The following is a 24,874-nucleotide window of genomic DNA, read 5'->3' as shown; positions in this document are numbered from 1 at the left end:
GAAATATCTTTAAATTGAAAAATGAACCAAAAATTTCAAATAATTTGAAAGATAAATTTAGACTGAAAAGTGAATGAAAGTTTTCGAAATATGTTATGTTATTATTATTTGAGATTGTGACAGATGTCATTTAAAAATATAAATTAGTCTAAGCTTTCACTTTGTTAATTATTTCCAAATAAAATAAGCAAAATTAACAAAACAAATACTAGTATTGTATAAAAACAATAATATTTTAGGATACCTTAATGCGAAGAAACAGTGAATAGAGTGGGACCCTCGAGCAAGAGAGTAATAAGCAGTGTCGACTGTCGACCACTAGAAATTTGTGAGGGGACCCAAACCAGACGCGAGGCATCCACAAGAATTTTGATTGGGACACGATCAAATTTTCCGTACAATATTTAATTTTTAATTTAAAGTTTGAAAAAAACAAATAAAATGAATAGTCACTCCACAACTACTCAAATCAAACGCCATTTCTTCTTTGTTACTCCAAGAATACAATTATTTACCCATTTACACTACATAATTAGTTTTTAATAAATTCTAATGATTAATGAATAGTCTCTAGTGGTTGAACCTCATAATCAAAAGATTCAAAAACCATGATATGGCCTTTTTTTTAAACTGTTGTTTTAATAATAATTGACCACAAGGACAATTTAATTAGCAATAATACTCAACAGTACATTATACATACTCTTGATAATAATAAGCATTTTGGTATGGGCTCATCCAACAATAATTTTTTTTTACTTTATCCTAAAAACTTCATGGTTTTTTTTTTAAACTTTTTCTTACCCAAAAACTTAATGTTTGTACGTTTAAAATAATGTCGAACTAGCATTTCTACGTAAAAAGTGTTTAATACTAGTGGAGACTCAAAAATCTATTTGGAGGCAAGTTTACAAGGTTTATTGTGTGTTGGAAATATTTGATCCTCTAATTATTCCAGAAATTTCTAGACGTCTAAAAACATTAAAGAACCATGAAGTTTATATCTCCTTTGATCAGATTCCACAAGAGAAGTTTTCCTATTAAAGGATGATGACTACATCGAAAGAGTTGAAGACCAAAATTTATTTTAGTTCATTTCTCTCTGTTACATTTATTTTGTAACGTATAGCTCTTCAAACAAAAATCATGGTACAAAACACACAATATTTTATGAAATAAAAATAAAATTTACTGTGTTTCAAATGCTTGTTGTTTTTATTTGGTTCTTGCAAGTGTCGAGTATCTTGTGGTTTATGGTACGAAACACACAAGTCTTTGTTTTTGTGTGAAATTACTTAGAAAACAAAAGATAGTGATACCAAATTAATTTTCTTTTAGTTGATTTTATGTTTTAGATTGTGTTTATTCATATTGTCTGTTTCATAAAAGACAAATATTTGCATCTCTCCTTCTATCAAATCCAACCATACGCAATGATACATACATGACTGAATGCCACTTTCTCTGTTTTGAATTATAAGATATTTTAGCTACAAGTATAAAGATTAATAAATTTGTTTGTTTTAAGTATCATTTATAAGTAGGACTGGGTAAAATATCCGTTATATTTGCTTCGATCCGTTATTCGTCTTGATTCGATCCGAAAAATCCGGATATCCGTAATTTTATGGAGCAAAGCAAATACTAAAATTTAATATCCGTTAAAAACGGAGCAAATCACAAATACTAAAAAAAATTAAGACGGGTATCCGCTCCGCTCCGGTATAAATATATATGTATATATAGATAGATAATAATTCATATAAAATGTATAATTATTATATATAAATATAATTTTTATGAGTTTTTGTTTATAAATTTAATTATTATAAATATTAAAACTAATAAGTTAAGAAAAAATATATTTTTAAAGAAAATATTGTCATTTTTAATTAAATTTTGAATTTTTTTATTTTTTATTTTAAATATATTATTATTTAAATATTTTTTTGGGCCGGATCGGATATCGGCAAATATTTAGATTTTTGGCGGATATCCGGAAAACGAATATCCGGATAATTACAGAATGGATACGGATCATAAAAATGATTATCCGACCGGAACGGAGCGGATCACGGATATCTCCAAAATCCCGGATATCCGCTCCGCGTCCACCCCTATTTATAAGTAAATACAGTCCAAACTAATCACCAAAAGAAAACATAATACGATTACTCACAAAAAATTAATAAATTTCAAGTTTACAGAGAAATGTGAAAAATATTTTAGAACATCTCATTTTGATATCTCAGTAGATATCTCACCATTAAAAGCTTTTCAAAAACTCTTGAGATCATTAGCTTCAAATAAATGAATTGCTCAGAAAAAAATCATAAATTACAAATTTGAATTTCGTTTAAAAATTAATTTCATATTAATAAAATACTCTTTCAAATCTCTTACCAATGTAGATGCTTTTGTATAATAAGATAAACAAAAGACTCTAAAATATCTTAAGACGACTCTAAAATATCTGAAGACTCTAAAATATCTTAAATCTTGAAAGAGATGGATTATTTAACAACAAACAAAAGAGATTGAAACGCTTCAATCGTTTTACTGCGTTTAAAACGCCGGAATCATTTATATTTTGAAAATTGAATAGTTAGAGCCGCACGTGACAATACTGTGTGTCTTTAGATTTTGATTGGTCAAGTTTGTCAGACTTTTTGACTGGACTCTAAGTAACATTGCCCCTAACCTTTTAGCTATTTTAGGCTTCAACAGTTCCTATTCAGTACTACTCACTGACACTTTCCATGAATCAAACAACAGTGACAGTTACTAAAAAGCAAATCCTAATGGGCTATTTACTGGGCCGATTTTAAAAGCCCATTTGTTGGTTTTCTTCTTGTAATCCACTTTCATTTTTGAACCTTTTAGTTTTTTTCGCTGCCAGTTCTCGCCGGATCTTGAAATGACGACGGATATGACTTGTACACGACTGACGATCTATACGGTCGCCGGAATAATCCTTCAGATCATCGGACTATCAATTTTTGTCTTCGGTTTCTTCCCCGTCAAGCCGACTCTCTCCGGCGTCAGGTATAACTCATAACATTTGAATCTACTCTATTGATTTTCTTACTCTTATTTGTTGTTGTTTATGTAAAATGGCAGTGGTTCGGAGAGCTATCGTGATCCTTTCTGTGATTCTCCTCCGAATTCGAAGGAGTCAGAGATTCATCCCGAGAAGCTGAGATTGCTCTATCAGGTTTGTTTGTTGTGAATCCAATGTATAGCTTCGCTTTTGTTTCGTTTGAGTAATTTTGGCTGGTTTCAAGTCTGATAGTGTTGAATTGTTTGTAATGTAGGAGTTATCTGGCATCTCTTCTAAGTATGATCGACTGATTTTGATGGTATGGACTTGTTAAGAATTGGATAATTTATTGCTTGTTTAGTTTGTGAGAGAATGTTTTAAGAGTGCTTAGTTTAGGTGATTGATGGGCTTCCTGCGGAGTTCGTTCTAGGGAAGGATGGTCAACCTCCATGGAAGGTATGGAAAGAGTCTATGCCTTATACACAGTCACTGTTGGCTAATGGAGATGCAATTGGTTACCATGCTAAAGCAGCTCCTCCAACTGTTACAATGCCGAGGTTGAAGGTGTGTTTGTGTGTATCTTCGTTGCTAAGCGTGTTTAAGTGGAAGAGCTATTAATTTCATTGTTTTCAGGCGATGGTATCTGGGGCAATTGGTGGATTCTTGGATGTTGCTTTCAATTTCAACACACAAGCCCTCTTAGATGACAACCTTCTTGGTAACTATTAGTTTTATTAGTGATTCATGCTTGCAAACGTATTTGAAAGCAAAGCTATGTGACAGTGCGATAATTTTACCAGGTCAATTCTTTAGAATTGGTTGGAAAATGGTGATGCTCGGTGACGAGACATGGCTCAAGTTATTCCCGGGGACATTTATGAGAAGTGACGGCGTTAGCAGCTTTTTTGTGAGTTTTACTGTGATAGTTTGCTGTTTTCCGTGTTGATTGTTTTTCGTATTTATATCAGGGTCACATAAACAAAATATGCTTTTCTGACAGGTCAAAGATACAGTCCAGGTAGACAGAAATGTGTCCAGACACTTGCCAAATGAGCTTAATCGTGATGACTGGAATCTCCTGGTTAGTTTCTGTTTTCTCTTGATCCCCAGGATATGTGTATTGTCCCTTCAACTTGATTGTTCTTAATTTTCTTTGCTTCATTCTTACTAGATCTACCCTTTATCAGATCCTTCATTACCTTGGCTTGGATCATGTTGGACATACTGGCGGCCGTAACAGGTCTTTGCTAGTCTCATAAATTCAATTTTGAGTAGAAAGGTTAGTAGTTGTATGGCCGGAACATTTTATTATTTGTTTCTCTATTGTAGCCCCTTGATGGCTTCAAAACTTCAAGAAATGGATGATATAGTTAGAACAATGCATTTAAGAGCCATTGATGACCGTAGCCATGATCAAGGACAGACCCTTTTGGTGAGTAATTTTCGTGTTTGATGGTCCATCTGGCTTTCGTATGTCAGAGTTATCTTATTTGGGTTTCATATACAGATAGTAGTCAGTGATCATGGCATGACTGAGAATGGAAATCACGGAGGATCTTCATATGAAGAAACTGACTCCTTGATGCTCTTTATTGGCTTGAGTAGCAATATTTCTGACTATGCTGCAGCTACCAATAATTTAGCTTTCCAGGTAGAACAGTCATTGCAACTTTCGTGATATCTTTCATCACTTTTCATATCAGTCAAGCATTATCCTCTGTTTGGAAAGAGTATTGATGATAATGAGTTATGCATGATATGAAACCAACGGAATAATTGTGATGTAGGTAGATTTGGCGCCAACTTTAGCTCTTCTGTTTGGTGTGCCTATCCCAAAGAATAACGTTGGAGTCCTTGTCCCAGGAACACTTAATTCTTTAAGAGGTTTTAACCACTTTTTACCTCTCGCATTTTTCAGTTCGAACCTGTGGAGATGCATTTAACTTTTGTTTCCTCACTATGTCTGAACATTTCAGATTATGAGAAACTACGAGCACTAGAACTGAATTCCTGGCAGTTACTTAGACTAATGCAAGCACAGTTACCAAGTTCCTTGTTTGAAGGCTTCTCCTGCAATTGCTTCCTTGATGGAACTTGTGAGGGTCTTGGTTCGGATATTAGTGAATGCTCTGGGGATAAAGAGAAACAACTTATTTGCTTGTTTAGGAACGCTGCTGTTCTCCATGGCATTTGGAAGTCCAAGAAATTGACAGAGTGCGTGATTTGTATAAGAATTCTACTTGCAGTGCTCCTCCTGACTTTGAATTCCTTAAAACTAACTCCAAAGATGCCTTTCATGTTAATAGGTCTAGTGCCGTGGAAGACTTCAGCAGAGCTTTAAATGCATATAACGCCTTCTTGAAACCTGCAAGTGAGTGGTTAGCAAGCAAAACCACTGAAGTATGTTTGACATATTTTCTTAGAGTTCTATGAATGTGTATTTTGGAAATATGACAGATTCCCAATCGTCACTAGTTTCCAAGTCTAGTAGAAATCTTTAGTATTCTCTAATTATAACAAAACTGTTCTATATTTGCAGAAACCAGTTTACTTACTCGGTCTTGGGGTGAGTGCCATGCTTATTTCATGCATCGTCTGTGTCACTGTCTTTCTATCCCTATTCAAAGAGGTTTATAATGATTCCAAGGATCGAATCTGCAGTTTGAGTAATCTATTGAGTTTGGAAGAGGGGTTCATTTTGGCTGTTCTTTTGATCCTCGTTATAAGTATGGGATCTAGTTCAATGGTGGAAGAAGAGCATTACATATGGCAATTTATGGTATCGACATTCTACTTTCTGCTACTTCTCAAGACAATAAAGTCATTCAGTTTTTCCAAGGGTCTGAACATACTCGGAGACTATAAAGTCGGTTCTATCTTCTCGCTTCTTATCTCTGGTAGGCTACTGAGAGGTTGGCATCAAGGGGGCGTGAACTGGACTTGCCTTCCTGATATTTCTAAATGGCTAGAGCAAGTTGGTAGTGGTTATGTCAAATGGATTCAGCTAATCTCAAACTTCCTTGTTATTGGCCTAGGAATGTTCACTCTCTTTCGAACAGGATCTAAGAGAAAAACTGTCCGCATCTTAACATTTAGTTCCTCAACTTGTGGGTTCCTAGTCTTGCTGCATGCCGGGAGATATGGGGATGATATGTTTGAAGTGTCAACCGATTATGGAGCCACTGTCATAGCAAAACTTATCTATTTGATACTTTCTCTATCCGCCATTGGAGCTGCTTCAGTTTTGCCATGGTGTATGCTAATCAAAGACAAGTCCTTTCTAGCTGAAGCAGGTGATTGCTTGTATTTGATTGGCGCTGTATACATACTATGCTGGTGTCTTCTGCAGCTACTTCTACAACAACCGATCAACTCGGGGCCCATACTTTTGCTGCTGATCCAAATCCTAGCAATTACAGGTCTCTCTTCTAAAGATTTGCAGGTCAAAGAATGGGTTGAGGTTAGTTGTCTATGATTCATACCTCAACAAGCTCATCAATTTAAGCTTTAAAGGTTTGGGCTTTCTTCTTTTTTTTTGTAGATTGCTGCACTCTACTACATGGGAATGGCAGGTCACTTTGCTCTTGGAAACAGCAATACTTTAGCAACCATCGATGTTGCTGGTGCTTTTATTGTAAGCCCCGTGCTTCCCCTGTTTTTTGATTAATTTATCTAAATTGCTCTAGTCTCGACTCAAAAACACTGACACATTTAACCAAACCCATTTTATTAGGGAATCTCTAGTCATTCGACAATACTTTCTGGGATTTTGATGTTCATGATCACCTACGCATCTCCCCTGTTGTTTCTTTTATCCTTGGTGATGTACATTGGTGCAAAGCTAAGAAACCACTCACACTCAACAATAATGGCTCACCGCGCCAATGATCTAGGACAACTCTTGAAGCTAACGCTCGGGTTCCCTTGCCTTGTTCCTCTCTGCATCAATTCAATACTCTTGACGGCATACACTGTGGTCCTGCTACTCATGAGGAATCACCTTTTTGTGTGGAGCGTCTTCTCTCCCAAGTAAGTCTTTGATTCTGTCTTTTTGTTTATCTGATTGAACACCCTTAACCAAATCTCTTTTGTTGTTGTTGTTGTTGATTGTGTTGGTGAACAATGGGAACAGGTATCTGTATGTATGTGCAACCACTCTTTGTACTTACATTGGAGTTTGTATCGTCGCTGTTATTGTTGCCTACACTCTCTCTGTCACTACATTCCTTAGAAGCAATACAACAACTCGTAGACTAGTATGTAGTTAATCATGATTTGATGTAGAATTGGATTTTGTTAACTTTTGAAAGTATAATTGTGTAATGTCGACATTAATTAAACTTTTGTCTATGTGTTTTTTTTTAGTGAACAGATCTTGATAACCTCAAACACTAAAAGTTTATGAAACAAAATATCAGGTAAAAGAAAATCAATTATTTACTACTTGTTGTGACTCTAGTACATTGAAGATTTCTTGGCTACTAAGAAAGGATGCTAAGCACTTAACAAAGGTTTTGCCACAAACAAATATCATCATAATTGACCTAACAGAACTAAACCTAAAACTCTCTTTCACTCTTCGTCTTCGTCAATCTCATTCAAGCCGTTAGCTTTAAAGACTCCTTGATCTTCTCTCTAACGCAAAACATTGGAATCGGCAAGTGCCTTGGCGATGGAGCAGCAGCCATTGTGATTGAACCATCAGATAATTCTCGCTCTTGATTCTGCGGCGGTACAGTCTTGATCGTGCTAGGAGCTTGAAGCGGGTTCTCATTAACCATATCCGGTTTAGATTGCCACCACGGTTCTGAAGGTTTAAAAGGAACTTCTTGTGGTTTGTAGAAACGCTTCAAACCCGAGAGAGAAACCTTTTGAGGAACATGTAAAAAGGAGACACGAGAGAAATAATGGAAAACGATTCCGTGTTTTGTATGAATTGATATGGCAAAAACGTTTCTGACGAGGTAACTTGTAACACAAGCGACATATTTTGCTGTGAAATTTGATGAATCGATCAGAGAATAAAGATAGAATGACAATAAGGGAGAGAGAGTTTATATTTATAAGGTTTAATTTATTGCTTGGAGTCCAATTAAGGAACAATTATATTTCCTTATTTGTTTGTATACAGAAAAATGGAAACATGTGTATGAGCTTTTGTAAAACCAATCTATGTTTCCATATAAAATAAAAAATCTACGTTCATTATCTTCCTCAATTTGACCTTTCTTCTTTAACTGTAGTGTATACAACAACAACAAAAAACTCCAGAAAAAAAAAAAACCTAAATTTGGCCATTTAATAAACTCTTTGCCGTGCCCGTGAAGCAACTTCGTCCAAAATCCAGTCTTCTTCGCCGTCGTTGATAAATTGTGATTTGATAAATATAAAATACAAAATCCGGCCCACATTCGAAGATTTGAAGCTCAGTAGCAACAATTTATCTGAATCTTGATCGATTTTAGTAAATTTTTAATCTGAATCTTTAGTCATTAAAGTTTTAATTTTATAAACTTTTCAAAAGTATATAATCGTGGTTGCTAAAGTTTGATGTCTTGCCAATTATACAATCTCATGAACACATATTGATGATCTCAGAAACAGGAAAAGAAGAAATTAGTGTTAATTATTAGTGGATCTTTCTCAATTACAGTAGTTGCACATGACTACACTAACGTAAAAAGATTTGCCACAAACAAACAATACAAATTCCTTCACAATACTAAGCAAAAATCTTGAAAGATTCGTCTTTCTTCTAACTCAAGTCGTTTGCATTAATTAATATTCTCTTTAATGCAAAACATTGGAACCGGGACGTGTCTCGGCGATGGAGCAGCACCCATTGTGACCGAACCAGCAAACAGTTCTCTCTTTGGATTCTGTCGCTTGATCGTGCTCGGAGCTTGAAACGTCTTCTCATGAACCAGCTCCGGTTTAGTTTGCGATATCGGTTTTGAAGGTTTAAAAGGAAATTTTTGTGGGTAACGAAAACGTTTCAAACCGGCGATTGGAACCTTTTTATGAACGTGTGAAACAGAGTTACGTGAGAAGTAGTGAAACCCGATTCCTTGTTTTGTGTGAAACGGTACAGCAAAAACGTCAGAGACAATGTAACGATGTCTTAATATTATCGCCATATATGGCTTTGTTGTTTTCTGATTTTTTGCTAATATAATCGAGTGATTGTGAGAAATAATGTGGAGAGGGTTCAAGGTTTTATTTATATATAAGGTTTGAGTTTTTCATCTTCCACTCCAATTAAGGAAAGTAGAGAGTAAATACCAAAAATAAAAGGAATCATGTATAACGACAAAAAAAAAACAAATTAAAAAGTAAATATATATGTGCGAGTGATGTTTCCTTTTTCTCAGTATTATGAATTTTTTTTTTCTGACTGTTGCTTCCATCTTTCTTGTGAAACAAGCAACTGTTAGCAAGTTGCACTTAGAAAGTTATAATCAATGAAACTCTTCAAACTTCCCGTCACCTAATTCTCATTTATAACCCCAAACCCTAGTTAGCTACTCTATAAAATATACGCACAAAAACCTTCATAATCACAACTCTCTATACTAGTAATTAACAACCAAAACCCTAAATGGCTAAATCCCCAAAATGGCACACTGATTATCATTATCGTCCCTCCTTGTCATTGCACTGACATTAATTCACAAGCCTTTTCACCGGTCTCTCAGCTCCTCGTCACCATATTCTCCAATATAGCACTACAATGCCACCATTGCCTCCTTCTTCTCTTCCTCAACCCACGGCGTTTCCACCATTACCAAGCTCACAAATACCTTCTTTGCCCAACCCAATACTTAACCCATGAATATCCTAAACTTCCCACAAATCAACATCCCAACATTCCAGACAACATTCCCACAAATAATTTAAGACCTTTCAATTAATTGTAATTAGAGTATGGCTTGAATTTGCCATCAGAGCCGTATTAGATGTTATGATGTTACCATATTGTTCGATCTAAAAGCTCATACCAGAGATCAAGCTCACAAAATCCAATGTCTTATTTATACTTTTTCCATAATTTGAGACTTCTCAACCGAATTGACCAAAAGCTAACCGATGTAAGACCATTTCCTACACAAATCCAACCAACTCAATTCAAAACATTGTATCTTCCAAAATGTTAATCTCCATCAAATGGGATGGGACATTTACAAGATATGTGAATCATGAGAAAGAATTTACAAGAGACCTCTACATTTAAGGAAGATGAGACCAGTTCAAAAAAAAGAAAGAGAGTGTACATGAACACTAAAAACCATGATCATGAAACCTCCTACCAACCTAACTAGAATGAAACTCAACTACAATCAAAATAGAAAAGCATTGCAGTGGAGAAGATTGGTCTGAAAACCACACTCACTCTTAGAGAAACAAGAGATTCTCAACCTGATTAGGGAAGATAGACATTGTACGCCAATTCCGTGTACACAGACCCCAACTTGGTGGAGGCACCTGTTCTGTGATCCCTTGAAAGTCGACTTTTCTCACGCTTCCCCTCATCGGATGATAATACACAACGCAAAACGGCGTTTCCGTAAACTCTCTTGGTGCCAAAACAAACTCTCCAGTCTCATCAATGGCACAAAACGCTTCAAACGAACCTCTACAACCAGTTATTCTAGGCATAGGGAAACTCTCGTTGCACCATTCATGTTTTGCAGCATCCACCAAAACCCATAACTCGATTCTACGATGTCCAGTGTACATGAGTGCAAGCTTCCCATTGAACCTTGTCATCTTCGTAAACTTCATACCAATCCCTTTTGGTGCTTTGACAAGATGGAAACTTTCAGATCGAACATCGAAACTAACCACTCCACGTTCTTTACGACCTTCCCAATAGTAAGCTCCATAGTATAAAACCCCATCTATACATATCTGAGGAAAATGAGGAGAGTGAACAAAAGCACAAGTCTCAATCTTTCTCCAAGATGTCTCCTTTCCCAGAGTCAGAACCTGAATCTCTTTAGCTACAGCTTTCTTACCAGTGGTCATACACAGCAATTTGTAAACACCATCGATGGGATCGTAACCCAAGAACTGATGCAAAAGCTTCTTCTTAGAATCGACCATGGGCAGAGCAATGGATCGTCTCTTGATAGTGTTGTATAGCCTGGCTTTAGAAGCAGTTCCATAGCAGATAAAACCGTGGATAGATGAAGAATTGATTGTGAACTTGTTCGTAGGATGACTCAAATGGTAAGTAGCTTCACCTGATGGGTTCTTGGTTTGAAGCGAGGAGAAGTAGAAGCATTCGTGGCCATCACGCCTTAGGGAGAAAATGAGACTTCTTGGTCGATGACGATTCGAAGAAGACGATGACTCGGCGATGTACAATTTCTTGAAATATCGGCTGCGGATTGTGGATTTCCAGATCTTCGACAAACAGAGGAATCTCGCTAGGGTTTTGACGGGTAATCGTATGAATATCTCGATTACGAGATCGATTGGAAGCAGATCTGAGCCATCTGAAATCATCTTCTTCCGTTTCGTAACCCTAAGCGACGACGACGACGATGATGTTGTTCCGAGTCTTCTGACGATTGCTTCGCCGTTAGAGATGATTCGTCTGATTTCATTGCGATTCGAAGAGGATCGAATAATGTGGTGGAGAAAGCCTCTTAGGATGTCTTTTGCAAGCTTCGCTCTCTCTCCTTCCATGGCGGAGAGTAACCCAGAAGAAGCGTCGCTGTTAGAGATGATTTCTCCTCTGCTTTCATTGCGATTCGAAGAGGGTCGAATAATGTGGTGGATAAATCTTCTTATGATGTCTTTTGCAAGCTTCACTCTCTCTATTTCCATGGAGGAGAGAAACCCAGGAGCGTCTCTGTTAGAGATGATTCCACTGCTTTCATGGCGATTCAAAGAGGATCGAATAATGTAGTAGAGAAATCTTCCTATGATTTCAGGAGTAAGCTGCGCTCTCTCTCTTTCCATGGCGGAGAGAAAACCCAGAAGCGTCGATCGATTCTTGGAATCGCAGATAGAGAAAGTTCTCTCTGTTGTTGGGGAGAAGAGAGGGATGAGATTTAGCCGCGTTTGCGTTCTTTAACGCTCTATATATATTCAACTGGTTAAACGTAGTGTCGTTTTTTGATTTTAGACGAGAAAAGAGTGATGGATCTGAGGAATAAAAACGGCAAACGTTTCTATTGCCAAAAATCGAATGACATCAAATTACATAGAATCGAACTTGCTTGTGGGTTTTTGTTGGGCCTTGTAGCTAATTGGGATTTAATTAATGACACTAAAGTTTAGATTATGATCATTATAAACGGAAAATACAAAGTGGGGGAAATTGGAAAAAGTCAACAGTCTCCAACATCCTCGGTGACACGTCACACGTGCGCGTTTGTAAGAAGAAGATCTAAAGACTACGACGTGCAGTGTCGTTGGATAGTTAATAATATTATTATCTTTTTTGGAGAATTTTGTAACCTCAAATTTACGTTTTTTCGTTGTTTTGACTCTTTCTTCTTCTTCTTCTCTCTCTCTCTCTGGAGATTGGGGATTCATTTCGTTTTCTTTCACAGGGGGGGTGATGATTTTCTGGGTTTGGATAGATTCTAAAATAAGAAAGAACCGGAATTTAATAGCAGCATTTAGTAACATGTTGTAACAGTAGAGAGAATTTCAATGGTCGGAATCCCAATATCTAGAAGCTTTTATATAGAAATTTTCAAAATTGTTTGTCTTTTTCAGATTAATTGCAGATCTGTTGTTCTGTGTTCGAGAATTTGGGTTTAGGCTTATGATATTTTAGGACAAGACAAAGACGAAGCTGAAAAAAACTAAAACATCATTGGAATCATGCTTATCTTGGCCACCGTGATCGCTGTATTCGTCTCCGTCGTTTGGGTTTTCTTCAAGTATGTGCTCTCTTTTCAGTGAAGAATTTTAGATTTTTTTTTTATTATCATTTTCACCGTTTTGCACCTTTCTGATTTGAGTGTAATCGTTGCAACAAAAGTTTTGGAATATATAATTGGTAGAACAATGAGGATTAGGTGCCAAGTTGCCAGACTTTTGAAATAGCAAGTTTACTAGTTTGCATATTATGTTCTACAATCATTTTAGTTGAGTTTTGACCTTTTTGGAACCTCAACTTCTAAATAGGTCACTGCCTTGGATTCTCCGGCGATTCGCCGGAATAACTCTCGGTTTTCAGTTAGATGGATGGAATTGCTTGAAAGATGTTGTCTTGCATTTCAACAAGGTGTGTTGTATGTCCCTTTGTTTTGTAACTTGAAGTCCAAAAATCAGTTTGGTTCCTTGATCTCTCTTGAGGGTTTTAACTATTCAGAGTCTATGTAATTCTTGTTATTTACAGGGTTCTATTGAATCTATATTCGTTGGAGAATTTAAAGCCAGTCTAAGCCAATCTCTGGTTGAGCTTTGTGCAAAGGCTTTTATCCAGGATCCTAAAGTGATATTCTCTATATGTGACCTCAAAATTGTAACTAGACCGCCTTCCAACTCGAGAAAACGCAAATCCAAAACTCGCAAACCACGCTCTGGTGGCAATGGGAAGTTGATGCTGCTCGCTAATATCGGTAGATTCTTTTCGGTTTCTATGACAAATTTGGTTGTGCAGGTAAATTGATGCATCCAGCTCTCTTTTCTGTTTCATTTTGTCTTGTTGAACTAGTTATATCACCATGATTAATAGTGATGCTACTATCAATGTTCTTAGTTAATTTTGATGTAATCTTATTCACTTGCTATTAGAATATAAACTAGTAACATATTGATCATAAGGCAAGATATATTAGCATTCTGTGCTTATGTTAACATATTCTTTGTAGAAGATATACTTTGTTAAAATGACTAGGTGTAACAAAATTAGGCCTTTTTGAATGATAGTAAACCATCTGTCTTGTACTGGTCATGTTCTTATATCCTCGTGCAAATAACTGCAGACACCTAAAGCTAGAGCAGAAATCAAGGAGCTTGAGCTTGATTTATCCAAGGACAGAGGATCAGCTAGTTTTTTCATCAAACTGTACCTCTTGCCGATATTTGTACAGATTGGTGAACCACATGTTATTTCCACTCATTCAACTGACATGAACAGTGACATTTTGCTCGCTAAGCAACCATCTTCCGAAATCGCAGAGGGCTCCTCTTCTTCTTCTTCTTCTTCTTCTTTGCATTGCGAGAAATTTTCTTTCTCCTGCGAATTTGGTCATAACAGGTACTTTTTGCTTTACATACTTTCGACATTACTAACGTGTTCTTCTCTTACCTATAGTAACTATTAAGCCCCGTTTACATGTATATTTTGGTATTCATGGCTGCGATTTTGTGATCTTCTTGGAGCAGACAATCAAGTTCAAGTATAAAGAACGTCGAAGTAGATCTAGCGGATACTGTATTTAACCTCAATGAGAAGATGTTGTTGAAAAGAAAATCCCCAACGAATGCTACTTCCACTGGTGAAGTGATTGGATCAAGTTCTAGTTACACAGCTTCAGAAAAACCTCCAAAGCAACCAGTGAATGTTTTAGTTGCAAAGCATGCTTCGACATTCCCTGAGAAAGTGAGACACTTTTTTTTTCTTAAGCTTTAGGTAACCGCAAGTACCAGTTTTTTTAACATTGCTTAAAATTAAATTTTTTAAAGCTACAATTAGCAACCATGTAAGATTATTAAATGCTTCCACAGTCCACTAGAGAGGTGTGAGTGCATATGGTGTATAGTCAATTTTCATTAGCTAAAGTTCTTACCCTTGTCTTTGACTTTATGTGGTAGGTATCATTTGATTTGTCAAAGCTTGATATCAGACTTGTGCATCAAGAACATGATTTTTCTATCGCGAACAGCATGACAGGGTTTCACTTGAGAAGTGCTAAATCTCAGTCCGGTGAAGCTGGCAAGGAAGAAACATGTCTTGATGTTGTCATGGAACTCCGGGAGATGCATGTAATGTTAAATGAGAAAGTTTTCTTAGTAACAGTCCATTGAAACTTTCGTTTTTCTGATGTACCATCTTCTAATGCTGCCTTTAAACTTCATATTCATTTCAGCTTATTAGAGAATCTGAAATTTCTGTCTTGGAGATGACAAAAATTGAAGTTCTCTCCAAGGTCTATTGTCCAGTGCAAGTGAGTCCTCTGAATTACATACAATACAATGTTTGTATCCTCAGATTTCATGACTTTGATGTATTGACCTGATCTTGGTGTTGCTCTTAGGAATCTTTCCCTGTTAGAGCTGAGGTTGAGATTAAGCTGGGAGGTGTAATCTGCAACATTGTAATGACAAGATTCGAGCCGTTGTTGCGTTTGCACTTCTCTAGAAAGAAAAAATTGGTTCTGAAAGAAGAAAAAACTAACATTGCTAAATCAGAATCTAGTGGTTTTAAGGCTGTTGTATGGAAATGTGTCACATCAATCCCCAATGTGACGGTCATGCTATACAATCTCGACAGTTCTCCTATATACCAAGTAAGTATTGCGATCTTGTTTGCATTAAACAAGGCTTATCAAGAATCTTGAAAACTGATTTTAAATAACTGAATGTGTTTTGCAGTGCTGCTCAGATTCATTACAGGTCACTGCAAATAATATGTCAAGTAAAGGAACATGCGTGCAAATGGAGCTCAATGAGCTGAGTTTATGCATGGTTGATGAACATGGTGGAAGTTTGAAAGAAAGTCTCTTTGGTTTGGAGTCAACTTCAGGTTCATTAATCAATGTAAGAAAAGTCAGATTGGAATGTGGCAAGAACAATGAGGATGATGGTTCTAAAGGTAAACAAACAATAGTGGTTGACGTATCAGAAGTCGGTGTTTTGTTTTCTTTCAAGAGCTTCGAAGCGCTTGTCGTAAACGCAATGTCGATTCAAGCTTACGTCAAAAGCTTAACCGGTGGTAGCAAGCAAGACAAAGGTGCACAGAAACCGAAGAAGCCATCATCGAGCAAAGGAACTCAGCTCTTGAAACTCAATGTTGAACGTTTCTCTTTGAACTTCTCTGGAGATTCAAGCTTAGACAATACAGTCATTGAAGATCCTAAACGTGTCAATTACGGTTCACAAGGTGGAAGAGTTGTGATCAGTGTCTCGGCTGATGGCTCGCCACGAACCGCCAGCATTATGTCTGACTTGTCCAAGGAACATGAGAAGTTGAAGTACATAGTCTCCTTTGAGTTACTTAAGTTCGGTTTTACTCTAAACAAGGAGATTCAGTCACAGGTAGAGTTCGAAAACGCGAAATCGGTTTACCAGGAGTTCTTGGAGGAGCCACACCCGGTTTCAAGAGTGACACTTTGCGACATACAAAACGCAAAGTTTGTACGTCGTAATGGTAAAGAAATTGCAATCTGTTCTCTCTTCAGTGCCTCTAATATTGTCGTTAGATGGGAGCCTGATGTGCATATATCAATGGTTGAGCTTGCCTTGCGTTTGAAGTCACTGGTCTTAACTCAGAAACTTAAGCAACAAGGTAACAGAAACCAAGAAGCTCCTGAAGAAAAAACTGCTACTTCTTCGGTTTCTGTTGATAAGCAAAAGAAGAAAGAATCTATATTTGCTGTTGATGTTGAGATGTTAAGCATATCTGCTGAAGCAGGGGATGGTGTGGAGGCTGAGTTGCAAATTCAGTCAATTTTCTCGGAGAATGTGCGTATTGGTGTGCTCTTGGAAGGGTTTATGCTAGGTTTTTGTGGTTGTAGGATATTCAAAAGTAGTAGGGTACAGATTTCACGAATACCGAGCATGTCTTCGACTTCATCAAACGCAGCAACTCCATGGGATTGGGTAGTTCAAGGACTTGACATAAATATATGTATGCCTTTCAGGCTACAACTCCGTGCTATAGATGATGCTGTTGAAGAAATGATTAGGGCTTTGAAGCTTGTAACCAAAGCCAAAACCAGACTCATTCTTCCTGATAAAAAGGAAAGCTCTTCAACATCAAGCAAAAAACCCGGGTCGAAGAAGTTTGGACGTGTAAGATTTTGCATCCAGAAGTTGATATTTGATATAGAGGAAGAACCAATCCAAGGCTGGCTTGATGAGCATTATCATCTTATGAAGAAAGAAGCGTATGAGTTAGCCGTGAGGTCCAAGTTTCTTGATGAATTGGTTTCTAGTGGAAACCAGGCTCCTAAGTCCGTGGGAGATGAGTCAGATAGCTGCGAGAAGAAGATTTCTTTCGAAGGAGAAGAAATCGACGTGCAAGATCCTGAGATTATCAAAACGATGAATGAAAAGTTACATAAACAATCGTTTGATTCGTATTACAGGTCTTGTCAAAGTTTAAGAGCTTCAGAGGGTTCAGGTGCATGTAAAGAAGGGTTTCAGGCTGGTTTTAAGATGAGCACTTCTAGGAAATCTCTTCTCTCTGTATCTGTTACTGATCTGGATCTAAGTTTTACAGCTATTGTTGGAGGTGAAGCTGGGATGATAGAAATAGTTAAGAATCTTGATCCTGTATGTGAAGAAAAAGACATACCTTTCTCGCGGATGTATGGATGCAATCTCCGGTTAAACACTGGAACTCTTGCTGTTCAAATAAGAGATTACACATATCCTCTTCTCTCAACAACTTTAGGTAAATCCGAAGGCCGTCTTGTCTTGGCTCAGCAGGTAACATAAGTCCAATATCATTTCCCTTTTAGGTTCTTGATTCTTATATTCCTAAGTTCCTAATCTTTGTTTTTTCTTCTTGTTTTTGACATAGGCAACAGCTTTTCAGCCACAAATAGTCCATGATGTGTACATAGGAAGATGGAGGAAAGTGCAGATGCTTAGATCAGCTAGTGGAACAACACCTGCAATGAAAACATACATGGAGTTACCAATAAACTTCCAGAAAGGAGAGGTCTCCTTTGGAGTTGGATACGAGCCAGTGCTTGCTGATATAAGCTATGCCTTCACCGTGGCTCTTCGTAGAGCTAATCTCAGTCTCAAGGGTCCTGGCCTTATCCCACCTCCTAAAAAGGAGAAAAGCTTACCATGGTGGGATGAAATGAGAAACTACATCCATGGGAATATAACATTGTCATTCTCTGAGACAAAGTGGATCGTTCTTGCTACTCCAGACCCTTATGAAAAGCTTGACAAGCTTGAGATGACCTCTGCATCCGTGGAAATTCAACAATCAGACGGTCGTCTCCACGTCTCAGCCGAGAACATAAAGATCTTCATGAGCAGTTTCGAAAACCTAGCTAGACGTTATCCAAACTCTATACCGTGTCCATCAAGCTACCCTTTTCTTGCGGTTCCACGTTTCAGTCTCGAAGTCCGGATGGATTGGGAATGCGAGTCCGGAAACCCTTTGAATCATTATCTGTTTGCTTTACCTGTTGAAGGAAAGGCTCGTGAGAAAATCTATGATCCTTTCAGGTCTACTTCTCTCTCACTACGCTTTGACTTCTCATTAAGACCTGATCATCAAAAAGTCTCAGTTGGGTCCGAGTGCAAGCCTACAATAAACATTGGTGGTCATGATTTAGCATGGTTGTTCAGATTCTGGAACATGAACTACCTTCCTCCTTACAAGCTCCGGACTTTTTCCCGGTGGCCTCGTTTCGGTGTTCCAAGAATCCCAAGATCAGGGAATCTATCACTAGACAGAGTGATGACAGAGTATATGCTCCGTGTAGATGTTGCTCCCATTTGTATAAAACATATGCCACTTGATCCTGATAATCCTGCGAGAGGCTTGACGTTTAATATGACCAAGCTGAAATATGAAATGTGCTTTAGCCGTGGCAACCAAGTTTTCACTTTTGATTGCAAGCGTGACACTCTTGATCCTGTATATCAAGGAATAGACTTTCATGTGCCTAAAGCGTTTTTGAAAAGGGATCATCAGGATTGCTCTAAGCCTGCTCAGATGTCTAGAACAAGCTCAAAATCCGGATCAACTGATAGAGTCACTCCTGAGAATACTGAGAAGCTTCCTGACGACGGGTTTCTGTTTTCGTCTGATTACTTCACTATCAGGAGGCAAGCACCTAAAGCTGACCCTGAAAGATTGTTGGTGTGGAAAGAAGAAGGCAAAATATATCGTGAAAAAGTCGATGCAAGGTCTACAAACGAGAGAGAGAGTGAGACTGAGGAGAATTCTCATTCGGATCCGAGCGATGATGATGGGTACAATGTCGTGATAGCTGACAATTGTCAGCGTATCTTTGTTTACGGTCTCAAACTGTTGTGGAACATTGAAAACAGAGATGCTGTTTTGTCTTTTGTTGGTGGGATGTCTAAAGCATTTCAAGCCCCTAAGCCTTCTCCATCACGTCAGTATGCTCAGAGGAAACTACTTGAAGGCAACCAGAAGCAATCTGAATTAGAAGCTCCTCAAGATGAAAATCTCACTTCACAATCTAAGGAGCCTGTGGAAGCTATTTCACCTTCATCAGAACAAATCAAAACAGAGAACTTTGCATCTTTCCCACTTGGTAAATTCTTGATGACTCCCCTCACTATCTTCTTTCCCTCTTATTTGTGTTTATGATCCATCTTATGTATCGGTTCAGGAGCCACAAAGACTGGCAGTTCAAATGGTTCAGAGGAAGAAGGAACTCGGCATTTTATGGTGAATGTTATTGAGCCACAGTTCAATCTCCATTCAGAAGACGTAAATGTAAGTATAGATCAACCTTGGAGTAACATACTATTACTTTCAATGCTGTTTATGTATGATTCTTGCAATTCTTGGACAGTTTATTCTATTACTGGAAAAAAAAAAGATTATGCCTAATATAAGATTATTCTTCATCTATCAGGGTAGGTTTTTGCTAGCTGCTGCTAGTGGTCGTGTTTTGGCACGATCATTTCATTCGGTTGTTCATGTTGGGTATGACATGATTGAGAAGGCAGTGCAAAGCGAGAACGATCATAATCCGGAAAAAGCTGGCACTGACATGACATGGACACGCATGGAAGTGTCGATGATGTTGGAGCATGTACAAGCTCATGTGGCACCAACAGATGTTGATCCAGGAGCTGGTGTGCAATGGCTACCAAAGATTAGAAGAAGCTCTCCAAAGGCAAAGCGTACTGGTGCACTTCTTGAAAGGGTTTTCACGCCTTGTGACATGTACTTTCAATACACCAGACATAAAGGTGTGACTCCTGACCTAAAGGTAAAACCTTTTTCTTTTCAATGGAAAAAAATTAGATCTCTGCAGAAAAATTTTCGTTTTTTTCCTTTTGTAACAATGTTTGAATTGCTATCTAACAGGTGAAGCCATTGAAAGAGCTTACTTTCAATTCTCGTAATATTACAGCATCGATGACATCACGTCAGTTTCAAGTTATGTTGGATGTTTTGTCCAATCTTTTGTTTGCAAGGTTACCAAAGTAAGTGTTTTACATGCAAGTTTATTAACTTTTTTTTTCTGGTTAAAATGTAACCCCTCATGAATATATCTTATTACTACACATTCAGGCCTCAGAACGACAATTTGAAACTTTCTGGTGAAGAAGATGATGAAGTTGAAGAGGAGATTGATGAGGTGGTTCCTGATGGTGTTGAGGAAGTGGAACTTGCGAAAATCGAACTTGAACAGAGAGAGAGGGATAGGATGTTGCTTATCGATGATATCAGAAAGTTGACGCAGAACGAAAGTAACTCAGGAAACATAAACCTCGAAAAGAAAAGCGATTGGATGATCACTTGTGGGAGGTCAATATTGGTGAGAAAAGAGCTCTACACACAAAAAAAGAGTAGATATTAATTGAATGATACCTTGTAAGCTAAGTAATCTCATTTGTAGGTGGAGGAATTGAGAAAAGCATATATTAATGTGAGACAATCTAGGAAGACAGCTTATACAGCACTGCGGATCTCTGTCAAGAATGCTGCAGAGCTAAGATTGTTGGAGAAAGATAAGAACAAAAGACCATCCTCGGCTATGCGCATTTCTTTACAAATCAACAAAGTCGTTTGGTCTATGCTTTTAGATGGCAAAACATTCGCTGAGGTTGAAATAGACAATATGGTAAGTCCTTGATGGCTATAGACATTGGTAACTTGCGATGACCGGTCGATACACATCTCTATCCTTTCTTTCTTGGCAAGAAAGCTCTACTAAAGATGTTTCACATTGCTTGCAGATTTATGATTTTAACAGGGACTTGAGAGATATTGGAATTTCCCTATTCACAACAAGATACTTTGTCCTGCGTAACTGTTTGCCTAATGCCAAGTCTGATACTGTTCTTTCTGCGTGGAATCCTCCTCCGGAATGGGGCAAGTGAGTTCCTTTCTTTTGCACATTCAGCTAAACTAGTTTTTAGGCACTTCTTATTTTTACATGTCTTTGGGGACTAATAGATAATCATAATATGTTTGTTATCGGTAGATGCTCTTATGTGTAGAACCAAAAGGTTTACAACTTCAAGGCTATAAAATCTGAGTGTGATATTTATTGGATACAGGAAAGTGATGTTACAAGTAGATGCAAGACAAGGAATCCCAAAAGACGGACAAGCTCCTTATGAACTTTTCCAGGCAAGTCTTTCTTTATTTTGTATGATCTAATGGAAACTAATAATATGAGACTAGAAGAGTCAAGAAGCTTGAGCTTAGAAATTTTTTCCAGCAAGTTAGAAGTTTAAATGAAGTATATGTTATATATATCCTATTACTTAAATGGAGTTCTCTTGTGTTTGCTTGACAGGTTGAAATCTATCCTCTAAAAATCCATTTGACAGAGACAATGTACACAATGATGTGGGAGTATATCTTCCCTGGAGAGGAGCAACATTCTCAGAGAAGGGAGGTTTGTTCTTTATCCATTGTTACTTCTTTCTTAATCAGCTAGATAATGGGAGACACAGCTTGTCTTATAAGCATTTACGACTCTGTGCTCGTATTCTGTCTCCCAGGAAGTTTGGAAGGTGTCAACAACCGCAGGATCAAGGCGAGTCAGGAAAGGCTCATTCGCACAAGAAGCCGCAGCATTGCTTTCTTCATCTGATCTAAGCCAGGTGAGTTTTTCTTTTTGTAAATGATTGATTTTCTCAACATATGCTGCCTTACTTTGTGATTCTTGCACTCATATCATCTCTTGTAAGATTCATACGTGTTTTCTTGAAATGTTTCCAGGGTTCGAGGAATCAAAACCCAAAGTCAAGATCACTCCGTAGCTCAGGGCCAGAACTGAGGAGAACGTCTTCTTTCGACAGAACATGGGAGGAGACGGTGGCTGAATCAGTGGCTAATGAGCTTGTTCTGTCTTCCATGGAGCATCAGAGTGAATCCTCAAAAAACAAGCTTAAAGATTCAAAAACCACAAAGGCTGGCCGTTCGGTTCACGAAGAGAAGAAGGTGGAAAAGTCATTGGAAGACAAGAAATCAAGGCCTCAAAAGATTATGCAATTCCAGACCATCAAGATAAGTCAGGTATGTCAGTTTCAATCAACTCATCTAAGTTAGTGTTGTATAAACTTAATCGTTGTAACATTGGTTTTGAGCCTATAGGTGGAATTGTTGATCACTTACGAGGGCTCAAGATTTGTTGTGAACGATATGAAACTGTTGATGGACACGTTTCATCGTGTCGAATTCAGTGGCACGTGGAGAAGACTCTTCTCTCGAGTTAAGAAGCATATAATATGGGGAGTCCTCAAGTCTGTAACCGGAATGCAAGTAAGACCATTTACACACCAGCAATAAAAAATGTATATGGGTTTGATGTGACACTGACTCTTGTTCATTTGTTAGATGAAAAAATTCAAAGACAAAACTCATGTTCCAAAAGATCAGATTGGTTTGAGAGACAAAGACGAGCCAGGGAGATCAGATCAAGATTCAGGTGCATGGGAGAAGCGTCCTGGTGACAATGCAGGTGATGGATTTGTCACATCGATTAGAGGTATTTTCAATACTCAAAGGCGAAAGGCGAAGAAGTTTGTGCTTAGAACTATGAGAGGAGAAACAGAAGAGAGCTTCCCAGGGGAGTGGAGTGACAATGAATCAGACTTTTCTCCTTTTGCAAGACAGTTGACGATTACTAAAGCTAAGAAACTCATCAGGCGTCACTCTAAGAAGTTCCAAAATCAAAACACTACTAAAGGTATAAAAATTATTTGGTGTTGATGTCAAGGTGATGAAGTTGAAAAAAAAACAAGAAAAGTGAAACAACTCTCTTTATGTTTTGTTATGTTACAGGTTCTAAGAAGCCTCAACTCTCGCGTACTCTGTCTCCTAAGGAAGAAGATCGATACGAAAGCGATTCTTCCAGTGGATCTTCTGCTTATGAAGAGTTCCTTGACCAGAATCATATTTAAGTTAGAATTCAAAATTTTGTTTTTTTTCCTCGCCAAAGAGATCTATCAATTTTCCACTCTTTTAAGATTAGATTTCATCCACTGTACTAGTGTAGTGTTGATAAGACTGTTTATTACAGATGACTTATATCGGAGAAGAAGGTTGTGTTTTGGAGTTAAGGTATGTACTGAATCTGTTCAAGTGTAAGCAACAAATTGTTACATAAACATATATTTTGCAGAAATATAATAAGAAATATTGATGAAGCTGCCTCACAATTTAAACAATCCAAGTACAAAGTACAAAACAAAGTTTCAATTTCAGCACATAAGTTCCAATTATTATTGTCAGGTGGCTGAAACCTGAGAAACAATTACAAATTTTTAGTACACAATCATAAATAAGTTTTAAAAGATATCATATATATTATAAGCAAAGTAAAATTTTGAGTCAAAGCTCTCTTATTTAATCTTAGGGTGGCTAATTACCTTTTACCCCTTCTTATATTTTTTAAAAATAAAAATTATTAAAAATCGTAAATTAATTAAAAATTATGAAAAATTGTAAAATTAATAAAAATTATTTAAAATCGGAATTTAATAAAAAAAAATTTAAATTTAATAAAAATTATTAAAATTCAGAATTTAATCAAAAAATATTTAAAATAGAAAATAAACAAATATTAAAAATTGGAATTTAATCAAAAAAACATTTAAAATCATATCATATATAATATATGCACAGTAATTTTTTCGCTATAAGCTCTCTCATTCAATCTAGGTGATTAATTACTCTTTATTCTTTAATAAAATCTTTTTAAATATCCTTAATTAATTAATTTATATTCATAATTTGTATAACAATTTTGCTGTTATTTTCATACAAATTATCATAATAAAAGAAGAAAAAAACGGTAGATAAAGAAAATAAATAGAAGAAGATGAAAACCCGAAGATGCAAAAGAAAAAATAGAAGAAAGTAAAGATGTGAAAAAGACAAACAAAAATTAGAAAAAAAAGTTTGGATAAAAAAAATGACAAAGAAAAAGTAAGAAGCAGAAGATAAAAATGACTAATAAAACCAAAAGAAGAAGAATAAAAGATGTGGAAGAATAAGAATTTAGAGAATACAATGACAATAAAAGAAAACAAAGAAGATGGGGTAGACAAATAAAACAAAGAAAATCAATAGAAAAAAACGAAGAAAAAACTGAATGAAAAAAAATTAAGAAGTCAAATAAGATGAATACAATACATAAGATGAAATAGTCAAAAATAATAAAAGATAAGAAGGAAAAAACAAAGAATATGAAAAGCTAAAAAAATAAAGAAAAAGGAGAAGAATAAGAAAACAATGAAAATATGAACAAAAATTAATACAGTGAACAAGTAAGATAAAAAAAAAGCCGGATAGGTCGAAGACGATGAACAAAAAAATCAAATGACCAATTGGAGAAAAAAAAAAGATAATCAGAAGAGAAGTCATAGAAGAAAATCAGTAGATAGTAGACGGAGTGAAAGAAAAAATTAATAAAAAGGAAGAAAACTAGAAGATGAAGAAGACAAATTAGAAAAAGG

At 36.8% G+C, this 24,874-nt stretch overlaps 5 protein-coding genes across 5 annotated transcripts; 2 read left to right on the top strand and 3 right to left on the bottom strand.

Moving 5' to 3' along the window:
* The first annotated feature begins 2,909 nt into the window (after positions 1-2,909).
* Positions 2,910-7,407, top strand: LOC18021814 (GPI ethanolamine phosphate transferase 2). The gene is made up of 17 exons (XM_006404653.2): positions 2,910-3,045; positions 3,121-3,214; positions 3,315-3,359; positions 3,437-3,604; positions 3,674-3,758; positions 3,841-3,947; positions 4,041-4,121; positions 4,228-4,280; positions 4,370-4,472; positions 4,548-4,691; positions 4,828-4,924; positions 5,017-5,254; positions 5,347-5,440; positions 5,580-6,500; positions 6,582-6,674; positions 6,774-7,069; positions 7,173-7,407. The coding sequence occupies exons 1-17, from the start codon at positions 2,918-2,920 to the stop codon at positions 7,306-7,308; spliced, it is 2,883 nt and encodes a 960-aa protein (XP_006404716.1). The 5' UTR covers positions 2,910-2,917; the 3' UTR covers positions 7,309-7,407.
* Positions 7,408-7,638: 231 nt separating this feature from the next.
* Positions 7,639-8,704, bottom strand: LOC18021813. The gene is made up of 2 exons (XM_006404652.2): positions 8,692-8,704; positions 7,639-8,033 (listed from the first exon to the last, which is right to left on the bottom strand). Exons 1-2 carry the CDS (start codon positions 8,702-8,704, stop codon positions 7,639-7,641), a joined length of 408 nt encoding a protein of 135 aa, XP_006404715.2.
* Positions 8,705-8,814: 110 nt separating this feature from the next.
* LOC18021728 lies at positions 8,815-9,177 on the bottom strand. Its single transcript, XM_006404651.1, has one exon. It carries the CDS (start codon positions 9,175-9,177, stop codon positions 8,815-8,817), a length of 363 nt encoding a protein of 120 aa, XP_006404714.1.
* A 1,255-nt stretch (positions 9,178-10,432) lies between these two features.
* On the bottom strand, positions 10,433-12,007 carry LOC18021727 (F-box protein At2g21930). Its single transcript, XM_006404650.2, has one exon. The coding sequence runs from the start codon at positions 12,005-12,007 to the stop codon at positions 10,433-10,435; it is 1,575 nt and encodes a 524-aa protein (XP_006404713.2).
* A 579-nt stretch (positions 12,008-12,586) lies between these two features.
* Positions 12,587-23,503, top strand: LOC18021726 (protein KINKY POLLEN). The gene is made up of 23 exons (XM_006404649.2): positions 12,587-12,939; positions 13,187-13,286; positions 13,401-13,664; positions 13,990-14,264; positions 14,393-14,609; positions 14,822-14,992; positions 15,097-15,174; positions 15,265-15,516; positions 15,602-17,659; positions 17,754-19,479; positions 19,558-19,664; positions 19,807-20,166; positions 20,265-20,383; positions 20,472-20,718; positions 20,800-21,024; positions 21,140-21,279; positions 21,464-21,536; positions 21,706-21,807; positions 21,914-22,015; positions 22,134-22,430; positions 22,509-22,676; positions 22,752-23,103; positions 23,199-23,503. The coding sequence occupies exons 1-23, from the start codon at positions 12,881-12,883 to the stop codon at positions 23,315-23,317; spliced, it is 7,611 nt and encodes a 2,536-aa protein (XP_006404712.1). The 5' UTR covers positions 12,587-12,880; the 3' UTR covers positions 23,318-23,503.
* Positions 23,504-24,874: the final 1,371 nt, after the last annotated feature.

The sequence above is a fragment of the Eutrema salsugineum genome, unplaced genomic scaffold (assembly GCF_000478725.1).
Source record: "Eutrema salsugineum unplaced genomic scaffold, Eutsalg1_0 scaffold_15, whole genome shotgun sequence".
NCBI lineage: Eukaryota > Viridiplantae > Streptophyta > Magnoliopsida > Brassicales > Brassicaceae > Eutrema > Eutrema salsugineum.
Note: the sequence above shows the minus strand (reverse complement) of the source record. Positions and strands in the feature narration are given on the sequence as shown.

Coding starts and splice junctions, on each gene's coding strand:
- LOC18021726 (XM_006404649.2), top strand. CDS start 12,881: ATGCTTATCTTGGCCACCGTGATCGCTGTATTCGTCTCCGTCGTTTGG. Junction 15,175..15,264: donor AGGTCTATTGTCCAGTGCAA/GTGAGTCCTCTG, acceptor TGTTGCTCTTAG/GAATCTTTCCCTGTTAGAGC. Junction 23,104..23,198: donor AAATCAAAACACTACTAAAG/GTATAAAAATTA, acceptor GTTATGTTACAG/GTTCTAAGAAGCCTCAACTC.
- LOC18021727 (XM_006404650.2), bottom strand. CDS start 12,007: ATGGAAAGAGAGAGAGCGCAGCTTACTCCTGAAATCATAGGAAGATTT.
- LOC18021814 (XM_006404653.2), top strand. CDS start 2,918: ATGACGACGGATATGACTTGTACACGACTGACGATCTATACGGTCGCC. Junction 3,948..4,040: donor ACGGCGTTAGCAGCTTTTTT/GTGAGTTTTACT, acceptor CTTTTCTGACAG/GTCAAAGATACAGTCCAGGT. Junction 4,925..5,016: donor AACACTTAATTCTTTAAGAG/GTTTTAACCACT, acceptor TGAACATTTCAG/ATTATGAGAAACTACGAGCA.
- LOC18021728 (XM_006404651.1), bottom strand. CDS start 9,177: ATGGCGATAATATTAAGACATCGTTACATTGTCTCTGACGTTTTTGCT.